General features: G+C 39.4%; 1 protein-coding gene across 6 annotated transcripts in view; it reads left to right on the plus strand.

Moving 5' to 3' along the window:
- The window catches only part of MBTPS2 (membrane bound transcription factor peptidase, site 2), a 63,114-nt gene that overhangs the window by 18,259 nt on the left and 25,938 nt on the right, over positions 1-18,917 (plus strand). For 4 of the 6 annotated variants that reach the window (XR_003535085.1, XM_027688905.1, XM_027688906.1 and 1 more), the window contains exons 1-5: positions 5,080-5,246; positions 9,715-9,863; positions 11,524-11,662; positions 15,453-15,556; positions 17,725-17,852. Coding sequence is in view for 5 of the 6 variants with exons in the window: in XM_027688905.1 (XP_027544706.1) it covers positions 5,172-5,246; positions 9,715-9,863; positions 11,524-11,662; positions 15,453-15,556; positions 17,725-17,852 (595 nt within the window). In the remaining variant the exon portion in view is untranslated. Of the gene's footprint in view, positions 1-5,079; positions 5,247-5,353; positions 5,569-9,714; positions 9,864-11,523; positions 11,663-15,452; positions 15,557-17,724; positions 17,853-18,917 lie in introns of those variants that run through there. The other 2 variants (XM_027688907.1, XM_027688908.1) reach the window with 2 other exon arrangements.

An 18,917-nucleotide genomic window follows, 5' to 3' on the forward strand; every position in this document is an offset into this window, starting at 1 on the left:
GCATAGGCAATCCAGGTTGGAAGGGGCTCTGAGCATCCTGGTCTAGTGAAAGTTGTCCCTGCCCATGGGGGCAGGAACTAGATGATCTTTAATGTCCCTTCCAACCCAAACCATTCTATGATTCTGTGAATGGAAATGCTTTGGGCTTTAACAGCCATTAAATAATGAGCTACAGACTACTTTGTCTCCTCCAAACTGTTACCTCACTTTGACTTACTCAGGTTAAGTGCACTTCCTTCCCTAGCGTTCAAAGCTGCCTTACAAGTTTTGGGGTTTAAACTCGACAGGTCTAATGCTATCATGTGCATTTACTTCAGGTTACAGTAAGCATAAAACAATACCTGTTAGACTTAAACTATTCTATATTTTTTGCATTCTGCTGTAAAATAAGATATCATATACAGAGGGACTTCACAGGTAATTTAAATTTAAAAAAAACACAACAAACCAGCGAAATTGTTCAGCATTAGTTTTCCTTGTGTGCTCTTTTTCATGGATTGAGCCCTTTCTTAACTGGAGTTTAGGTTAACTCTTTTTCATGGACAGACTTTTAAAGTTATAAAGTGATCCCAACATAGGAAATAATGCTGAATAGCTGTTTGGGAGTAGATGTTCCATGTTTTTCCTCAAGCCCAACAGATAAGCAAGCAAGACTATCATCTAAAATGAGTGAAGCCTGAAACTAATATTCTTATAGAACTGTATTCTAGAATAGTATTCAAGACACATTTCTCCATTTCCTTTGCTTTTCTTTAAAGTCTGACACTCAATTCTCCTTGGAGTGCAACAGCTTCGGAGGCCATTCTTTCAGGTGATGTGCCTACTAGAATTATGACAGGTGAGTAAATGCTGCAAATTGGTAGCAATTAAGAAAAACCTGTAATTTTTTTTGCAATAGGTCAACACTGTGAAACAATTGGTGAAAAAGCACATACAACTACTATTTGTTGCAGAATAATGCAGTAAAGGCATATTTCTACGAACACGTGTGCTTTTTCTTTACATTTTCAATGAACAGTGACTTAAGAACAAACTTAATTTGCTTTAAGAATCAAAATCCCATCTTTCCAGCAAGTATTTTTGGTAACCAGGTTAAATACTGCAAACAAACCCTGAACCTTCCCAGAATATTTTGACCTCATTTCTGTTTAAATAAAGCAAGACTCTTTTATACTGTAATTGGAACATAAAAAACCCAAAAACAATAAAATTGTGTAACATTCTGCTCTTTTCTTTTTTAGGCACAGCAAGAATGAAAGGGGTTTTTTTTTAATTTTCTTGTTTGGGTTCATTTTAAATGATACACATATGTCTCGATAATTCCTATTATCTGAATTGGTCCCCTATGCTGAGATTTTTTTTGTAATATTAGTAAGGTAATGAAAACATATTTGTCTTTCAGACCTTTACAACCAATGCTATCTACACCTCTGTAGTATGCCAGTCTCTGTATGTCTCCTCTTGTTTCTCGATTTCTTCTTTACTCTGATCTTTTTATTCCCTCCAGAAGCAATCTCCTCACCTGCAGAAGTGCTTAATGGACCATCTATTTTATCTTTACCCATCAATTTCTTCTTTCATGCATCCTACTTAAATTCTCAGCTAGGCTTGAAGGCTCATTCTATAAATATTCACATATTCCATTAGAGCACCCCTTCGTTTTAAGTTACATTGGCACACAAACATTTGCAGAATCACATTTTATTCCATCCTCCTTTCCTCTGCTTAGCCCATTTCTGTGCCCAACAATCTAGTGATGCAGACTACTCAGAACATATCTGAAAAGCCATTTGGTTTCCCCAAGGCTTAAACACTTATTCAATCAAGTCAGGTTCTGATTGTAGTGTCTTTGAACTGGCAAAATTTACAACCTCTCCTCAACAAAATCAACATCTTAGCTGATCTTAGGTCCGAGATTGTGATAAACTGCAATTCTGTAAAATTTCCCTGAAGCCCTGCAAAGCCCTCTAACATCAGAGGTTTTGAAAATGTTGTTAAGACTAGTTTTACTTTTATTTTGCAATGTGTACACTATGGTAATATCTGAATACTCACATATCTACTTTAATAACAGGTCAAAGTTGAAGAGAAATTAATTATTAGACATATTGATAATTAATCTTAAGATAAACATATTTGTCTAAAAAAAGATGCCTGTGATATTAAATCTCTAACTGAATTAATATCTTAATGTATTAACAGATTCTGTTCGGTATTCAGTTGATAAATTAAATTTAATCAGTAGTATTATGTTTACGAGAGCATTTTTTTTCTGTCTAAACTTTTTGCATGGACTTATGTACTCTTGCATGATGATTGATGTTTATCATTTTCTAACATTCTTTGATACTTTTGAGATCCACTCATGTCCCCCCCTTAACACACACCCCATGTGTGACTCCTAAAACTCCGATAGTTACACTGCTCTGTAACAGTGTGTGGATACTGGGCGCTAATTGGATTACTGCATGGCATTTTGCTTTGGTCACTATCTTAGCTTAATATCTGACTGTAAGTAAAACCAAGACGTGGTAAAACATGTATCAGTACCTGTACTACCTCCTGAACAATTTTGAAGTGGAAATCTTTAATTCTGAAAAATGTAACTTTCAAAATGCAATCACTCTCTGTAACACTTTACAGTCCACAACAGTTTAATTCCATGGGAACAAGGATAAGCTTTGCCTTTCTGCCAGGGGCAAAACACCTGCTCAAGTTACACAAGTCAGAACAGTGGGGCTGGCAGTTCACTCAGAATATCTATCTTCTGCATTCTAGAAAACTTTTATTTTTGTTCTTGTTTTCTTGTGATAAACTGTCAAACAATAAAGTACAGACTATATTTTCATTTTCATTTTCATTCCTTTTTAGTTGCACTTCCAATTTCTATGACAACTCAATAAAATTCAAGTCTGTATTTTTATGGTATACTAAGTGAATATATAAGTAAAAATACAATAATGTTACAAAACCTGTTTATCAACTTGTTCATTTAAACATGCCCATTTTAGTTTGCTTTATTTCACCATTAGTAAAAGTATTCGTGTTCTCAGCTGTTTGAATACAATTTGCCTCCATTCCTTCCAAAGATGACCACAGTTTAAATTCTGTATATTTATATTAAATGCTTGAGTTTTCAACCAATAAGGCGTAGAATAAGCCATATTTGCATAATTTTTCAATGATTGCAATTGAACTTCCTAGATTGGGAACCACTGCAGAAATATCATTATCAGATCTGATTATTCTGGGACTCTGTTTATGATTCCTTTTAAATGCTGGGGACATCTCAAAGTTGTGTATGTCAGTGCACAAACTCAAATTTCGTTGCATGGAGGGCTGGATACACTTCCTGTAATTCTCCAGTTTTATGTCAGAATGATATTCTTTCCGAAGTTCTCAAAAGGCATCGATCAACGTGAAGAGCTCCCATCAAAGGGAAGGGGTGTAAGGATGATGGAAAATCTAAAGGTGGGGGAAGGGGGGAACCATCCCTGAATTGATAGGAAAGACAAAGGAATTAGGCAAACAGAGAACAAGTGAAAGCCAGCCCAGCCTGCATGACCAGTTCACTTCCCACTCTATGTCCACAAGTGCCAATGATGAGAGATTGGCCAGCACTATCTCCCCTCACTTGCTGATCTAACCTGGGCTACAGACCCTTGTACCCCTCAGCAACGCCATGTGGTCAGTGAAAAGAGAGGTAGCTGAAAGGAGCCGAGGAGTTCAAAGCTGAGAAGTTCTTCCTGCTGGTAGCATAAGGTAAAACTCACAGCACCCATTCTGGGAAGAACAGGATGAAGCAGCATATACGGAACAAAGAGCGAGCTGACAAATCTGTAAAGATGGCTGAAAAACAGCATTAAAAACACTTAAATTCTAGGAAAGGGAAGTATTGATGCAGTTTTTTATTCAAGGGACAGGAGCTTGTACATCTTTAAAAACACCAACACGACTTCTACAAAGCTTTCTGTGCGAAAAAGAAAGGCTGTGGTTGGTTTTATGAACCCTTCTCCTATTGACAGTACCAGGTTTTCACAGAATGGTCCATGAACCCACAGACTGATCAGAGACAAAAGATGGACGGAATAAGCCTCTTCAGGAGAGAGATGACCTTCTGAGTCATTTCTCATAAGCCAATGAAAGAACAAAGTTTATTTGAAGCACGTAGGAAAAGGTAGACTGGAAGCCACAAACTGCAGAAGGGCTCTCCCACTGCTCTCTTGATTCAAACTGTAGAGAGGTCTCCCACTGCCGCTGTCCCGATTGCTAAAGAATCTTACGAGAAAACCGAGGACATCATACCGCATTTTTTTCACAGGGAGAAGGGAAAGGGACGGGAGGGGGAAGGGGCAGTTCAATTTGCATCGTTTGCGCAGGCAAATAAACACTTTCCTTTAACCTTTGCCAAACCTTGTAATTGCTTGCTTTTAGTGTTCAAGCTGTGAGTGGAAGTTTTTAAGAGAAACCCTGAGAGATCAACTCTTAAGCTCAGTGACCTCACAACACATCCCACTTCTGGGAACAACGACACACACCCAGGAGGAGGGGCGGGACCGACCGAGGCACAGCCGGAGAACCGATACTGGCACCGGGCTGGTAAGGACACACAGTGGCCAGAGTGCCTGAAAGTCAATCTTACAGCGAGCCTCATGGAACCATCTTCCCGTGCCATGACGTCAGTGTTAAATTTCTGGAAGAACGTCAGCGCTTAAAGGGAATCCTATTGCTCCCTCCTCACTGAAGCGCTTACACAACTCGCTTTAATCTCGCCACCGCAAATCACTTTTAGTCTCCTGCATGACATCGCTTTCAGGAGTAGACAAATGGCACAAATACCGCCAACGGCGGTGGAAAGGCTGCACTCTCAGGCCGCCCTCAGCCCCCGCCCCGCCCCTCAGCCCCCCCCCCGCCCCTCAGCCCCCGCCCCGCAGCCCCCGCCCCGCCCCTCAGCCCGCCAAGCCCCGCCCATGTCCCGCCCCGCCCCTCACTGCGCACGCGCCCCGCACTAAGGAACCCCAGCGCTCCCCCGGGCCGTGACGTCACTCCGCCACCTGCCCTCGGCTCGACGCACCACCCGGAAACGTCCGCCCGGGCACCGCAGCTGGCTGGAGAAAAGTTCCGGGCGGTTTTTGTTCCGGGGGCCGCCCGCATGAGGCGCGGCCGCGGCGATGATCCCGATCTCGGTGGTCGTGTGCGTGCTGGGCGGCTGGTGCGCCGTGTACCTGGCGGACACGCTGCTCAAGGTGAGGGTTGGGGGCGCAGGGCCGGGAGGACGCAGCGGCAGGCCCGTGCCCCGGCCCGCCTTCCCCCCCCTTCCGACAGCCCCGGGCGGCCCGCGGGCCCCGCTCCCCTGAGCGGAGGAGCCGCCGCCCCGCCCGGGCCTGCCGCGCTTTCCCGGGCTGCTGAGGGCTTCCTTCCCCCCAGAGGAGCCTCCTGGCCCCAAAGCCGGGCCCAGGGAGGCCGGGCTTTGCTTCCGCCCATCGCTCGGTTGAAAACGCCTCCACGGCGGCTACAGAGGCTTCGATCCACGTTAAAGGACCTAGCTTTTAATCTACTGCTTAAGCAGTTCTGTGGCCATTTCAATGTGCTCTCTGGAGTTTAAAGTATTAGTAAAAATGCGACTTTAATTTAGAAGTTTGCTTTGCAGAGTACATGTTTTATGTGTGTAGAGGATGTGTTTTATAATGATTTTTCTAAAAAATGTAAGAATTAATGCATCATTTTTTAATGTTCGTAGTTTTATTGAAAAAAATACGATGAGACACAGCTCGATACAAATAACTTTAAAATAAATAAACTTTAATTTTCAGAGAGTATTACGAGACTTGTCCTTTTCCTCCTGAGGGAGGGGGGAAAGGCTTGAAGGGAAAATACACCAAGACAGTATTCATTTTATCTAGGATGTGTTTGTGCATTGCACAAGTTTCATAAAGTGTTGTGGGGTGTTTTTTTAAAGCTCCAGAGGTATGATTTCTAAGAGATGATTGAAATTGCAGAGTAGGCTGTATGCTGGTTAAATAGGAGGGAAAATTAAAAGAAAGATTTGATCTGTAATTCTCATTCTGAATGTTACAGTCCAGGAGCTGCATCTGTTTCTGCCAAGGCAGAAAGAGCCTAGTGATATCAAAGTACAAAATATTCATGTTGTCACTCCTGTAAAATATAGGAAGAAATACAAGAAATTTTAGGTGCAGAGAAAACTTTGAAAAGCAAATGGCTCCCCCTGCAGCAAATTGGAAAGCGAGTGTAGCTCAGTAAATGATGAGAGCCGTTAATTGCAAAATATCACTCTGTACATAATGACAATAACAAATACAGTCATCTACCTGAAGATTTTTCAAATTTTATTACAGAAATTCTATATTAGGTATTTGAAAAAAAAGTGGCATTGGCAGATGCCAGAAGAACACGCTCTGAGATACAGCAGGAAGGTCAGCCAGGAGGCTACTTTTCTTTTGGCAGCAACTTTGTGTCTGGTGAAGAATTTAGGGTATAAAGCAAGAACTGAGCTCAGGCAGAACTTGTGCTGAGATGCTGAGACCGTTTGCATCTCAGAGTTCTGAAAATCTCTTTTTGCATTAGACCATAAAATCATTCTCTTTTGTAAGGAAGGAGTGACACTGGTTTTCTTGTTACAGCCTCTGGTAGAGGGAGGGAAAAAAACCCCACTTGGGGCCAACTTAGTGCCTGATTTATATTGCAAAAAGAAGGGGGAATGCCTGGAATTCTATAGTCAGCATGAAAGTCCAGGGGATAAATTTGAACTTTGGTCTTTTAACTAAAAGTTGACGAAGGTTATTTAAAGTCAGGAAGTGTGTGGAAGCTGTTGGATTTTAGTGAACTTGCTGGTAGATCACATGTGGGCATCTCAGTGATAAGCTTCGCTGTGAGCACCACAATCAAAATAGAATTTGGGTTAAATAACCAGATTTATAATTAGGAAGCTCAGGGTTGCTTGTTTTACTGCTGGTACTGTAAATCTGCCATGTTCACAACCTCACAAGGCTGCTAGCAACTGTAGCAAAGGTGCTTAAACCTCAAATCACTTGCAATTTAATTACAGCGAAAGGACGTTCAGAGCATGAGTGAAGAGTAATACAGGAGCACTTTACCTTGCATGATCATCCAACAAAAGGGAATCAGACAGATCCCTACTTTCCTTCTCCCCAACATCCTAAATTATCATATTTCATTCTGCCTGAAGGATCAGGAATGAGTGAAGGGTAGAAGGTTGTCCCTCCTTCTGCTATGAGAAATAAAGGATGCATTAGACACATTTAGCCAAGGTTAGCTCTCAGCTTTTAAGGTCAGGAAGCTGAAATGATTCAAAGGTCTTGAACAGGTTTTGTCAGCAAAGAAGAATGTTAAGGACTCCTGCTTGCTGGCAGATATTTATGGAGCTCCTGGAGTATTTAGCAGACATTCATTATTTTGAAGGCTTGCATAAATAAAAAAGGTATTGCTTTTATAGTAAAATTAGTATAACAAAGAACACAGATCTCGACTTGGAGAAGCAGAGCCAAAGCCCGTGTGAAGGGAGTTTGAAATTAAGCACGCCAGGGCACGAGGCTCCGTGTGGAATGTGAGGGTCCTACTGCGATCAGCACAGAAGGAGCAAAAGTTTGCATAGAGCTTTTTAATATATTTTGCAAGGGGATGCAGTCTTTTAGTGATCATAAATACTGTTTACACAACTTGTGAGGAAAATGTGAAACAAAAATTTTTGGCACCTTTTTTTTCCCCATTTGGCAGATGCATGGTCAGTGACTCCATATTTCTCATGGACAACTTCATACTTATTTATGTCTTGCTACTACATTGAGGCTGTGATGTCATTGGAATTAATTCAAAGGGAAGGATTTGTGGCATTTCTAGGGAAAAAATGTGGGGTTTGCATGTGATAAAAGGAAAACATTTTCAAGTTCCAAATTAATGTATCTGACTACATCTATTATAATAATGTTTTAGGTTGTTGGGGGTTTTTTTGGACTCTATGTGAATGAATAGGATGTGTTTTCTTAATTCCCAAAAGACAGTTTCTCATATCAGAGGTATTTAATGACATATATATTTCTGTTTTAATTATCTGGTAGATTATGCGAGGAGGTCTTTTTCTTTGTTTCCTTGGCTTATGTAGTACAAGTGTAATCATTTTTGTGATCTTTTCCATTAAAGTTTAAAAAGCTGGGTTAGCAAATGCTGATCTGATTGTGGACACTAAACGTAATGGTGTCATAGGGAGTGAGCAGTGTTGATTAGGGAAAGCATTACAATGAAAATTTCTGTTGGTGTCCTCAATTGACTGAACAAAAATGTGGCTGAAATCAATAGGATGAAGAAGAAGGAAATGACACAGAAATATATAGGCAGAAAGGATAAATGGTGTAGTAGGTGATACATGAACAATGACCCGGGTAAATGAATCTCATGTCCTAGGAAATTTGTTGCTTGAAATAAACTTTTAGTGTTCAAGTTTTAATTAATTTGACAAAATGAGAAAAGCTGTTAACATAGTTCTGCAAAATGAGATCCTAACCCACCACCACCACTGTGGCAGGGCAGGAGAAAAGCAAGGAACCTGGCAAGTTCTAAATTTGTTTAAAGAACCACAGACAACAGCCAGAAACTTGTGAAGTTCCTCCTGGGGGAGGAGAAGGAAGCCTGTTGTGAACTACACATTCCAGATGTCTTCAGTAGGTGCTGCTGCTTGTAGGGAACCCTGGGAACAATGTTGCAGTTCAGACGGCTCCAAGGATTTGTCTGGATTATGTCAGAGACACTTCTGCCTTGGGAACTGCCCAAAGTCAGGAGGCTCAAGCCTCTTGTGTGCTTTTCCTGAGCTATGAGTTCCTCTTTCACCTCCAAGGAAAGCATTCCTTCTACTGGATTTCTGATGAAAATTTCCATGAAGCAGGTGACTAAAGCCTGTTGAGAATGCAAGTGTTATATAGTATGAAGTAGCAATTGCAAAAAACCATGCCTATTGGTCTATAAGAGCAGCTAATACTGCAGGTAAGTATTAATCGTATAGTTTAGAAGTCACATTTCTCATCAAGAGACATCTTTGGAAGTACTAGAAGTATATTGAAATGCTGGGAAGTTACCATAGTGAATCACCATTGCAATATGAGTTGATAATTCCTTGTGTTTCTTTTTTTAGCATGATCAAATATTTCAGAGTCTTTGTGTTTGAAAAGTAGACCTCATTTTTACCCTTACTAATGGGTATCTGCAATACTGAGCCATATCTCACCAGTGTTAGAAACAGTTTTTTCAGCTGAAGACAAAATAAGTGTTTTCCATTATTGTAGTCTTTAAAATGTTGATTGGAATATAATTGCTCATTCAAAGAATACCATCAACAGTCTTTAGCCTTCTACCTGGACAGTAGAACTAGAAGTGATTTAACACTAGGAAAGATGACATAAGATCTTGTTTGTCATATAACACTGGATCACTCTCACAAACCTAGAACTGTTACAAATGACATCAAAACAGTGGCATAACTTTTTCATATTATGTGTCATACCTACCTATAGGTCAAAATATAAAGAATGTGTAGGACATTTACCTGAAGGGATACATCTGTTTTTATATTAACAGATCACATTTACTGCTTGGTTACATTAAAACAGATCACATTAACTGCTTGGTCACGTTACAGAATCTTCCTGGAATTTTTGGTCCAGCTGATTTTCCATTGTTTTGCAGTCATCCAGCTCTCTGAAGGCATCATATGAAGACTGGCTGCTGACATATGGCCTGAGCATCTCTCCCTTTCACATGCGATGGCAAACAGCTCTGTTCAACCGCCAGTTCTACAGCTGGGGGAGATGGAAACCCAAATTTCTGTATTTATGGTATAAATTCTGGATTTTTTTTTCTTCTGGCAAATGCAGAGTCAACAGTTGAACCATATCTGTGCCTTTCAGCCTTAAAAATGCAGTGGGCAGACATGGTTATTTCAGTAGGCTAATGATAAAACCAGATTAGAGCGGCTGCTATAATTGTACTGTGCCAGTATAAGTCTTTCTCCTCTACTAAAACAATACGTTATTGTAATACAGGTTGCATATTGAGATGCTATAGAACTAGAAATCTCCAAACCTATGGTTTTAAGTTCTTAAGAGTACAGCTATTGCATGCACTACTGCATACAGAAATAGGTCTGAAAGCAGCTTCTCATATCCTTGATCTGTCCATCACTTCCATCACTGGACCCTGAGCTCTCCCCAATCTCTAGAGTTTACAAAGTTCTCAGTTGTGTCCCTGTAGTCAATCACTGTGCAGACATTCAGCAATGATATCTGCTCAGAAGCACATTGCTCACCTTCTGTCTTTTATCTGCCTTCACCTTTCCCTGCTGAGGTTGCGCAGTGCTGGGAATGGGTAGGTAAGTAGGGTGGTTTAGTATGGGTGCTCCTGAACTGGTTTAGGAAACTATTGCTCAGTGGCCTTCCTAGCATTACTTTGTATCTGCTCTGAAAATATAAAATTAGTAAGGTTTGAATTTCTTTTCATTTCCCTTATTGCTACCCTCAGTGAGATAGTAATAAAAGAGAGCTCTGCTTCATATTGGTTTCTCTGGTATGTAATGATTTTGTAATAATCAGTCTGAAATAGTTCTGTATCAATTACAATTTGTAATGCATATAACTTATTACAGTATAGTGTTTTCCCTGGTCTCTTTAATTAACATTACAAGTACATGTTGCTTAAAATAAATCTACTAATTCCCAGTGAGCTTCATTAAGGATGGTAATTGTGAGAAGAAGGAGGACTGCTGGAGAAGTGTTTTAGTTAGAAAATAAATGTTATCACATCCTTCAGCTATGGTACAGTGTAAAATAATAATGCTGAATAAAAATTTGCCACTAGATGGAGTGACATGAATTGAAATTATTTTCAACACTGATTTTAATGAAAACTAAATTGATGAGGAAAAAATGTTGTTTAAATAATTGATGTTAATCTGATCTTGCAGTTGTACCTTTTAGTTGTTCTATAAAAAAGATCTGAGTCCCATTTATTGTTCTTTAGCACTTCTTATTGTTTATAAGAAAGATGCAAAATGTATTGAAAAAGCTTATAATTTTGTAAGCTACCCCATCATTTGATCCAGGTCTCTAAATATGTGATGGTGTGGTGCAGCTTGGTCAATTATACATTGTTAGTTATGTTTATATATTATAGCTAAAGGCAGGTTACATGTATTGGGTAGCAGAATAAAATTTAGAATGTGTAAGAAAAGAATAAAAATATTTGGAAATTGATCAAGATGTGGTTTGATGTAAAACATTTATTAACCATGGAAAATATTGTATGTTATTAGTGTACATTATTATTGTTATTTGTTTCCTTTAGGTAATATTTTTGTACTGGATTGTTGATACTTGAATAGTAGTAGCATCAGATAAGTGTTGCCCTGTGTTTTGTGTGCTAAGTTGTGCTATAAAGCAGCTATATACACCCCATCTTCTTGTGGCTGTGGATTGCTAAACTATTTGCTTCTCTTTGTAGGTTCAGCGTAGGAATGGTGTTTGGAATAGTTGCCATGTTTGGCTCTGTTATTCTCCTCGGGAAGACGCTGATGCAAACACTGACACAGATGCTCACGGAGGCACCGAGAGCCCAGAACGATCGTATGCTGCAGGTCGTGGTAAGTGTGCTCTCCTCAGGTCTTTATGTGAGAGCTGTGATATAAAGCGGCTTCTTAATGGGGTATGTGATGCTTAAATATTCCCACGCAGGAATAACCAAACTCCTAATGTTCATCTACATGAAAATGTCCTAGTTTGTTATCGGCCTTAAAAATGGGGAGTGGGTATAGTAACAGAGGGCAAATTAAGGCAAACGCGGAAGAGTTTATATTAAAAATTCTCAGGAGTGGGAATTGGCTAGTCATTTTGAAAAACCCTAAATTATAGTACTAAGAATATAAAACAGAGCTAAGAATTTGCCTCCTGTGAGCTGTGCAGTGTAGAGTTCACAAGAACAGGCAAGTCTGTTTCATTTACTACAATACAAAACATCAGTGGAGAAGGAAAGTGCAAAGAGCCTTGTGTGATAGAAGCAAAGATTTATTAGTGAGGAGGTGGCATTTTTTTTGATTGTTCAACGACTTATGACCTAATTTACAATCTGAAATTTAAAGTGCTGTTTCTAGCAGTATCTAGTTAAAGGCCTAATAACAATATATTTAATTCTTTTAAGGATTTCTGATGCTGGACAATATATTATATGGTTTTAGAACAGAATGTATTTCACAGAACGGGAGAGATTGCAAATCCTGTCTTTCTTATCTCTACGCAAGGCAGTAATGGAAGAACTGTCATTGCCTTACAACAGTTTTTATCTGGAAGGGTTCCTACCCACCTTTTGTACCCCAGGAGTGCTATCTGACTAAAATGTGTGGTCATTTTCCAGAACTGCGGAAGGTCCTGTGAGATTTCTCTGCCTTCTGCTACATGGCTTAGAGCAGGGGTGCCCAGGCATTTTACTCTGTTTAAGTACTCAGCTTTTCTAGTGAACAGAAGTTGAGATTTTTCTGTTGCCATAATAGACTGTCCTGTAAATGTTAAACCAAGTGCACGGAGCTAGACTTAAAAAATTACATGAGTGCAGGAAGCCTGATTATTATTAGCATGTGCCATAAACCTGGTGCCTTTGGATGGCTGGGTCTGTTTCACACATGCAGGTGAATATAGCGAATGCAGAATGTGTTGGCAGAAACAGGCAGTGGGATCTGAGAGAGAACTGCTGGCACTGCCACTGCCATCACCCACTCCACAGCCTGCTCCTGAATTATTTCCAGAAACAGACAGGAATGGGCAGTATGTGCATCCCATAGAGCACAAGTAGAACTTGAGACAGAAAATTTTTAATTTACGTGCCAGCAGGGTCTCTCCTAACCATGTGTGTCTATTACATTCTGGAGTAAGAAAAGCTTCCCTTACATCTTCATTTTCTGAAATCATTATATGAATCTATCCACTTCTGTGACACCAGAGTAAAGTGGTCTTTGTCAATATATTGCTCTTTGGAGAAAATAAGGTAGAGGCAACCAAAGTAAAGATGAGCCTTTGGAATTAATCTAGTGTGAATTGAAACAATGAAAGAAGAAAAGTAGGACAATGTTCGCAATTCAATGTGGAATTGATTCCTCAGTGACTGCCTGTGGCAATATGACTGTATTCAAACCGAGCATTGACTGGCACTGAGAACAATTTACTATATAGGGGTAATGTAATGTCATGTATGGGGATATGGTTACTTCTCCTAACTTGACTCTTCCTTTCCTACCTCATTCTTTTATTCCTGAATGGTCACAGTTGTATAATTCTGCCTTTAATGAGTTTCAGTATTCTTTTTAAGGGGAATGAGCTAGCATAAGTTGACACAAAACAGTGACCCATTTATGGTTGTTAAGAGGTGAAGAACAACTCAGGATGACCTTCTCATTTAAATTATTTACTTGTATTTGACTGCCTGGAGGAGAATGAGTTAGTTAAAAAAAAAAAAACAACAAAACACCCCACTTTTTCTTTTTTAACTTAACTTTAGCCTGTGGCATAAATCTGTTTAACCTTTTAGCCTTTGGCTATAGAGAGAGGGAGAAACAATTCTGCTTATGTTTTATTAAGATTTTTGTACCCTTCCTCTTTTGGTCAGTCGTGTACTTTGTTTAAAATACTTATCTACAGGTAACTGGGCTGTTTTTCTTCAGCTTCCCCCTGTGTTGGTTGCCTATTGACAAAAATAGGAAGGAGGCAGATCAGTTACTAGCAAAGGATCTTCTTTTATTAAAGGCATTTCCAGAAGACCATAAAATATAAGATGACATGCTTTTTTACGAGATACTGCTATTGGTTTCAGAACCCTTCATGAGAGGTAGCTTCTGTTTTAGGTGAATCTGAAAATAGCTTCTTTGATGTGAAGTCTGAAAGCAGGGTGCTGTGTTCTAGCAGGCCACAGTTGTGGTGGCATTGAGATGGCAACTCTTGCTATGGCTATCTGTCCTCCCATTGCAGAGGGTCACTGGCAACACCACTTGGAAATGCTTTAGTGCCAGCAGCTGATGCTGCAGTGCAACCAAGGGATGCTCAAAGAATGGAGAGCAGGTGTCTTCATCCAGTGAGGTACCACAGTCGTGCCAGTTAAGATAAATATCTTAGTCATGATCACACTCTGGACAGAATTTGTGGGATGATTAACATTAATGAAAACAGTCTTTTGAAGGATTTATTTTAGCTATTTCAGCCTGCTGCATGGGTAGGTGAATGCATGTAAGTGTGGAATGTGCAGAACTGAATGGAGGTAGAATCAAACCTGCTCTGGATCTGCAGTTGAATCGGCACCCTTTGGGTTTCCACAGGGGTGGTTTTTATAGAGTCCTATAAACAGACCATAAATTTTTGACTATAGCATCTCTTTTGTGACACTGGATTGCAATTCAAGTTGTGTTCATATCAGCTGTTAGTGACTGCAGTGAACTGCACCCCGCCTCCAGTGGAAAAAGCTGTGGAGCAGACAAGAGAACTGCCCCAGAGAAGCAGTGGAAGTAGCCTTATTGTCCCACTGCAGCCCTGAGGGGAGGTGGAACTGGGCAGGATGAAGGTCCATCAGGAGGAAAGATTAGGAAAGTTCCTAATTCTTTGAGAAGTGACCGCACTGAAGCCTGTCTGGAAGCAGCTGGTGTCTCATAACTAGTGCAATGAGGGACCTGGTGAGTGGTGGGAATCCACCAACAGGAAGAATACGAGGGGCCTGCATATTATGTCTTATGTAAATTAAAATACTATGCTCGTTTCAAGTGGGGTTTTTTAAGGTTAAATTGCCATATGTAGACAACCAAAACTACATAGATGAAAACAATAGGTGAAAATTACCTTTACTTTGACCCTATAAGTTTGGGATAATCTTGTAATTTGTATGGGGAGAGAGAAGGGAGATTGTTCAGTCACTTTTGTACTTTTACAGCTTATAATGTTTTAAGTGCCATACAATTTTTATTATTTTCTTTTGAGGGGTGGATCTTCTCTATAGCTACATGATGGGCTGCAGGAAATTGTAAACTAAGAATTTAAGTAAGCTCAGAATTGCCAAACCTGTTTCGAGTGGAGTTCTGCGTACATTTTTATGAACTTCTCAAACTTAATATAGTGTAGGACACATTTGGTCAGGGCTGTGGGGAATAAATAGGGCAGGGAGAAGGCTTTTGTGCCTGGAGAGCTATTTAACATTCAACAAAAGGATATATATTTAATATATGTTACAATACGTTGGATAAGTTGGGAAAAGAGGTACAAAGTGATAGTGCTGCATGAGAACAGCCCCTTGTTGTGGATCGGAGAAAGCTGAGAGCAGGAATTTTAGAGATAAAAGAATTCGTCTTTGTACCTCTTGGTTTCCTCCTGTGTTTTGTTTTGTTGTCATGCCCACATCAACAGGTGCCTGGTGTCAATTTGCCTGTCAGCCAGCTGACCTATTTCTTCTCTGCAATCCTCATCAGCGGTGTGATACATGAAGTCGGCCATGGGGTGGCAGCTATTCGGTAAACACAAATTGCTTTTCTCCTACTCTCTGCCAACAAAGCCTAATATTCCAGAGCAGTTACCCGAGAATGTTGTTAGCACTGTTTTGGTTTATCTAGAGAGACTGTTCAGTCTGTATTTCATGGCTTCCTTACATTTTAAGTTTGGAAGGATGTGCAATTAAGGATAGAGTTTTAATGCAGTGTCTACTCTATAAATATATAATGGCCCATCTTCGCGAACGAAGATTTGGGGAAAGGTCTTTTACCTTTCCAGCCTGCGCAATGGATTTTTTTTTAGGTGAGACACAGCCTGCGCTGAACTGAGCCCACCCTTTAATCCTAAGGTTCATCTGCCGGGGCCAAGCAAGCTTGAACAATGGCAGTGAGGTCCTCAGGACGTAGGTTTGTTTAGAGTGTCCTTCTCATAGATGGATGGCCACACAGGGCTAACGACCTCCATCAGGCCAGGAGACCGGGATTCGAACCCATGGTCGCAGCAGTGAAAGTCCTGCACGCTAACCACTAGGCCACCAGGGGTCTCAAAGTGTCTACTCTACAGATAATGAGAAAGGACTTCTGCTTTGCAAATATACAGTGCTACGTTGGGTTTAAAGTAATACTTCTTTTAAGTGGTCCCGTTTTTCACAGAGGAATTTCATTTCTGCACCTGTGGCAGTTGAAGAGGACCCATGTGCTGTTGCACAATGATACTTTAAAATAGATCTTAAATTGTCTGGCTTGTGTTTTGTGTGCTAAGTTGTCTGATATCTTTATTCAAGATCTAGAGCAAACATTCTGAATATTCAATTTTGGGTTATGTTTTTTGCCAAAAAAATTGTTTCCCAGCTGTTTCCAGGAGAGAAATTAGTTTGTCCAATGTATACATTGGCAGCCAATGTTGCTGCTGCTGTTTTCTGCTTGGCTTTATTTTCTTCCTAGACCAGTTGGGTCTGTAGTGCTGTTACTGTAAATCCTCGGGGTCTAGGCTTTGCTAAATAGCTGTGGGCAAATTTCATTATTCTGGCAAGTCACTTAGCCTTCCTGAAATCTAATAAACTTTTGGCAACTTCAGTGCAAGGTAACATTAGCAGTGAACTACAAGAGCTTGAAATATTTGAGCCTCAGCTTAGTCAAGGCTTTTACCAAAAAAATTGTCGTCTTCTTCTTCTTCTTCACTCTGTGCCTCCTACCCAAGTCATGAAATCATGTATAGGTGTTAGAGTGGCTGTTACTAATTGGTAGCATGGGTGAGTCTGGTGAGTTAGCTCCACAGAATTAGTGTACGACTTCATTCTGAAAAATTTTTTGTATTTCTGTTTTTGTGTATACACAGTAAACAAATAAATGTGAATAAATAAAATGTTATACCCAGTATACTGTCTCAGTAAAGATATGGTATTAGCTGATCTGTGCCTGGTTTGTCTTGTTAACATGATTGTCTCATGCCTAATGAAATTTCTAGCTTCAGAAAAACTTAATGTATTTGTTCCAAAACATTCCACTTAAAAGCAATTGTAAAACCTCTGAAAAAAAATATTATCTGTATGACAGTGTCAGCTACTAATATATTTAAATAGAATCATAGAATTGTAGAATATTAACCGTTGGAAGGGCATTAGCATTTGTCCTTTTAACCTCTCAAATTGTTTTCGTTTTTTCAGATTACATTTCCCTCGTTTTTGTTAGTTTACAATTTACTCTAAATTTCGTTTAGGAGAAACAAAGAAATTGTAAATTCCAGAGATCTATAAATGTTTCTTTAAAAGGGAAGCAATTGCTTCTTGCAGATAATTTTTCATAGATGACTTTGAAACTGCTTCCTACAGACTGCCTTTTTTTTACTTAAAAGAAAAAAATACTCTAAATGTTAAAATACTTTTTTTAAAAAACCACCTACTTTCAAGTTAAAATATATTTCATGTATTACCAGGAGAAAGGAAGCTGACCTTATCCTTTATTTTTTACCAGACTCACAGATGTGTGCTGCTTCAACATGGCAACTACTGCAGAAAACATTCTGTAGTTTAATTATCTTTCAGTTATTGGTATTATGAAAAATAATTTTGTTTATAATTATAATTTTAGTTATTTTTATTGTCAAAAATACATGTGCTATGTAGAATCTCTCAGTTTTTCTTTTTTTTATTTGTGGTAACACCACTACATTTTTCTTTTTTCTTTTTAAGAGAACAAGTACGATTTAATGGATTTGGGATTTTTATCTTCATTGTCTATCCTGGAGCATTTGTTGACCTTTTCACAACTCACTTGCAACTGATATCTCCTGTCCAGCAATTAAGGATATTTTGTGCAGGTAATAGTTTGTGCTTTTTAACTAAATCTTGCTTAGCACTGTTACTTATTCTACAGGTGTCATTTGTGAATCTTTGATAGAGGATTTAAGGTTTAGAATTAAGAAGTACCAAAGCTTCTCTTTACCTAAAGATGATCCTTCTGTTCTGAACCTACATTATCATTTCAGAAAATCATTTGATCACTGTCCATATCCTGCTGCTTTCTGGGCTAGAGATGTCTGTTTCTAGTGTCTTAAATGAGTACCAATTTCCTGTCATGAAAAACATTATATTCTAGATCTGATTTAGAATAGTTGTGCATAAGAAATTCCAGTTGTGTGGTTGGGGAAAAAATGTAGTTTCTGACCTTCCTCTCATTAGAAAAAGCTCTTACACCAGCTCAGGTGCAAAAGCACCTTTTTGTCTTTTTTGTTTGTTGTGTGGGGGTTTTTTTGCATATCATATGGCCTAAGTAACAAAACCTTGGAGCACACGAGCTGGAAAATAGTCAGAAGATGTGATATAAGAACATGACTTGCTGTCACAGGTGAACATCCTTGAGCAATTCAGTACCATTTTCTGCAATAGGAGCAATCTATTTTTCAGTAGTATTGTAAGTGATTTTCATTGACCTATGAGTTGTGTTTTGATGTTGCCATCAGGAGGAAATAAAAGTTAAAACACAAATGTCCAAAGAGAATCATAGCTTATGGCTCCAAATAACCTCCAGATGGTTTTGACTTGATGTTTTTTGAAGTCTCTGGCAGCTGGGAAGTAGAGCCCTGTTGCTCTGAAAAGTCAAACTGAGACTGTGTTATTCTGCCTGAACCACTTGTATGATTATTTCTATAGGCAAAAGTGGTTCCCAAACAACTGAAACGGAGATAGAGAAGATATCTTGGTTTAGTTCTTGATACTGATGATTTTCTATTGCAGGGGACAGTAGGCTAGCAGCCCACCTGTTCTAATGTTTAGTTTCTAACATTGTTTCTTGAATATTGTATCTAAAACATCATATAGGGTGTAGACATACAGAAACCTTTAGCAAACTTGTTTTCAAGCTTTCATAAATCAAGTAAATAATT

The sequence above is a fragment of the Neopelma chrysocephalum genome, unplaced genomic scaffold (assembly GCF_003984885.1).
Source record: "Neopelma chrysocephalum unplaced genomic scaffold, ASM398488v2 Primary Assembly neopelma1_76, whole genome shotgun sequence".
NCBI classification, from domain to species: Eukaryota; Metazoa; Chordata; class Aves; order Passeriformes; family Pipridae; genus Neopelma; species Neopelma chrysocephalum.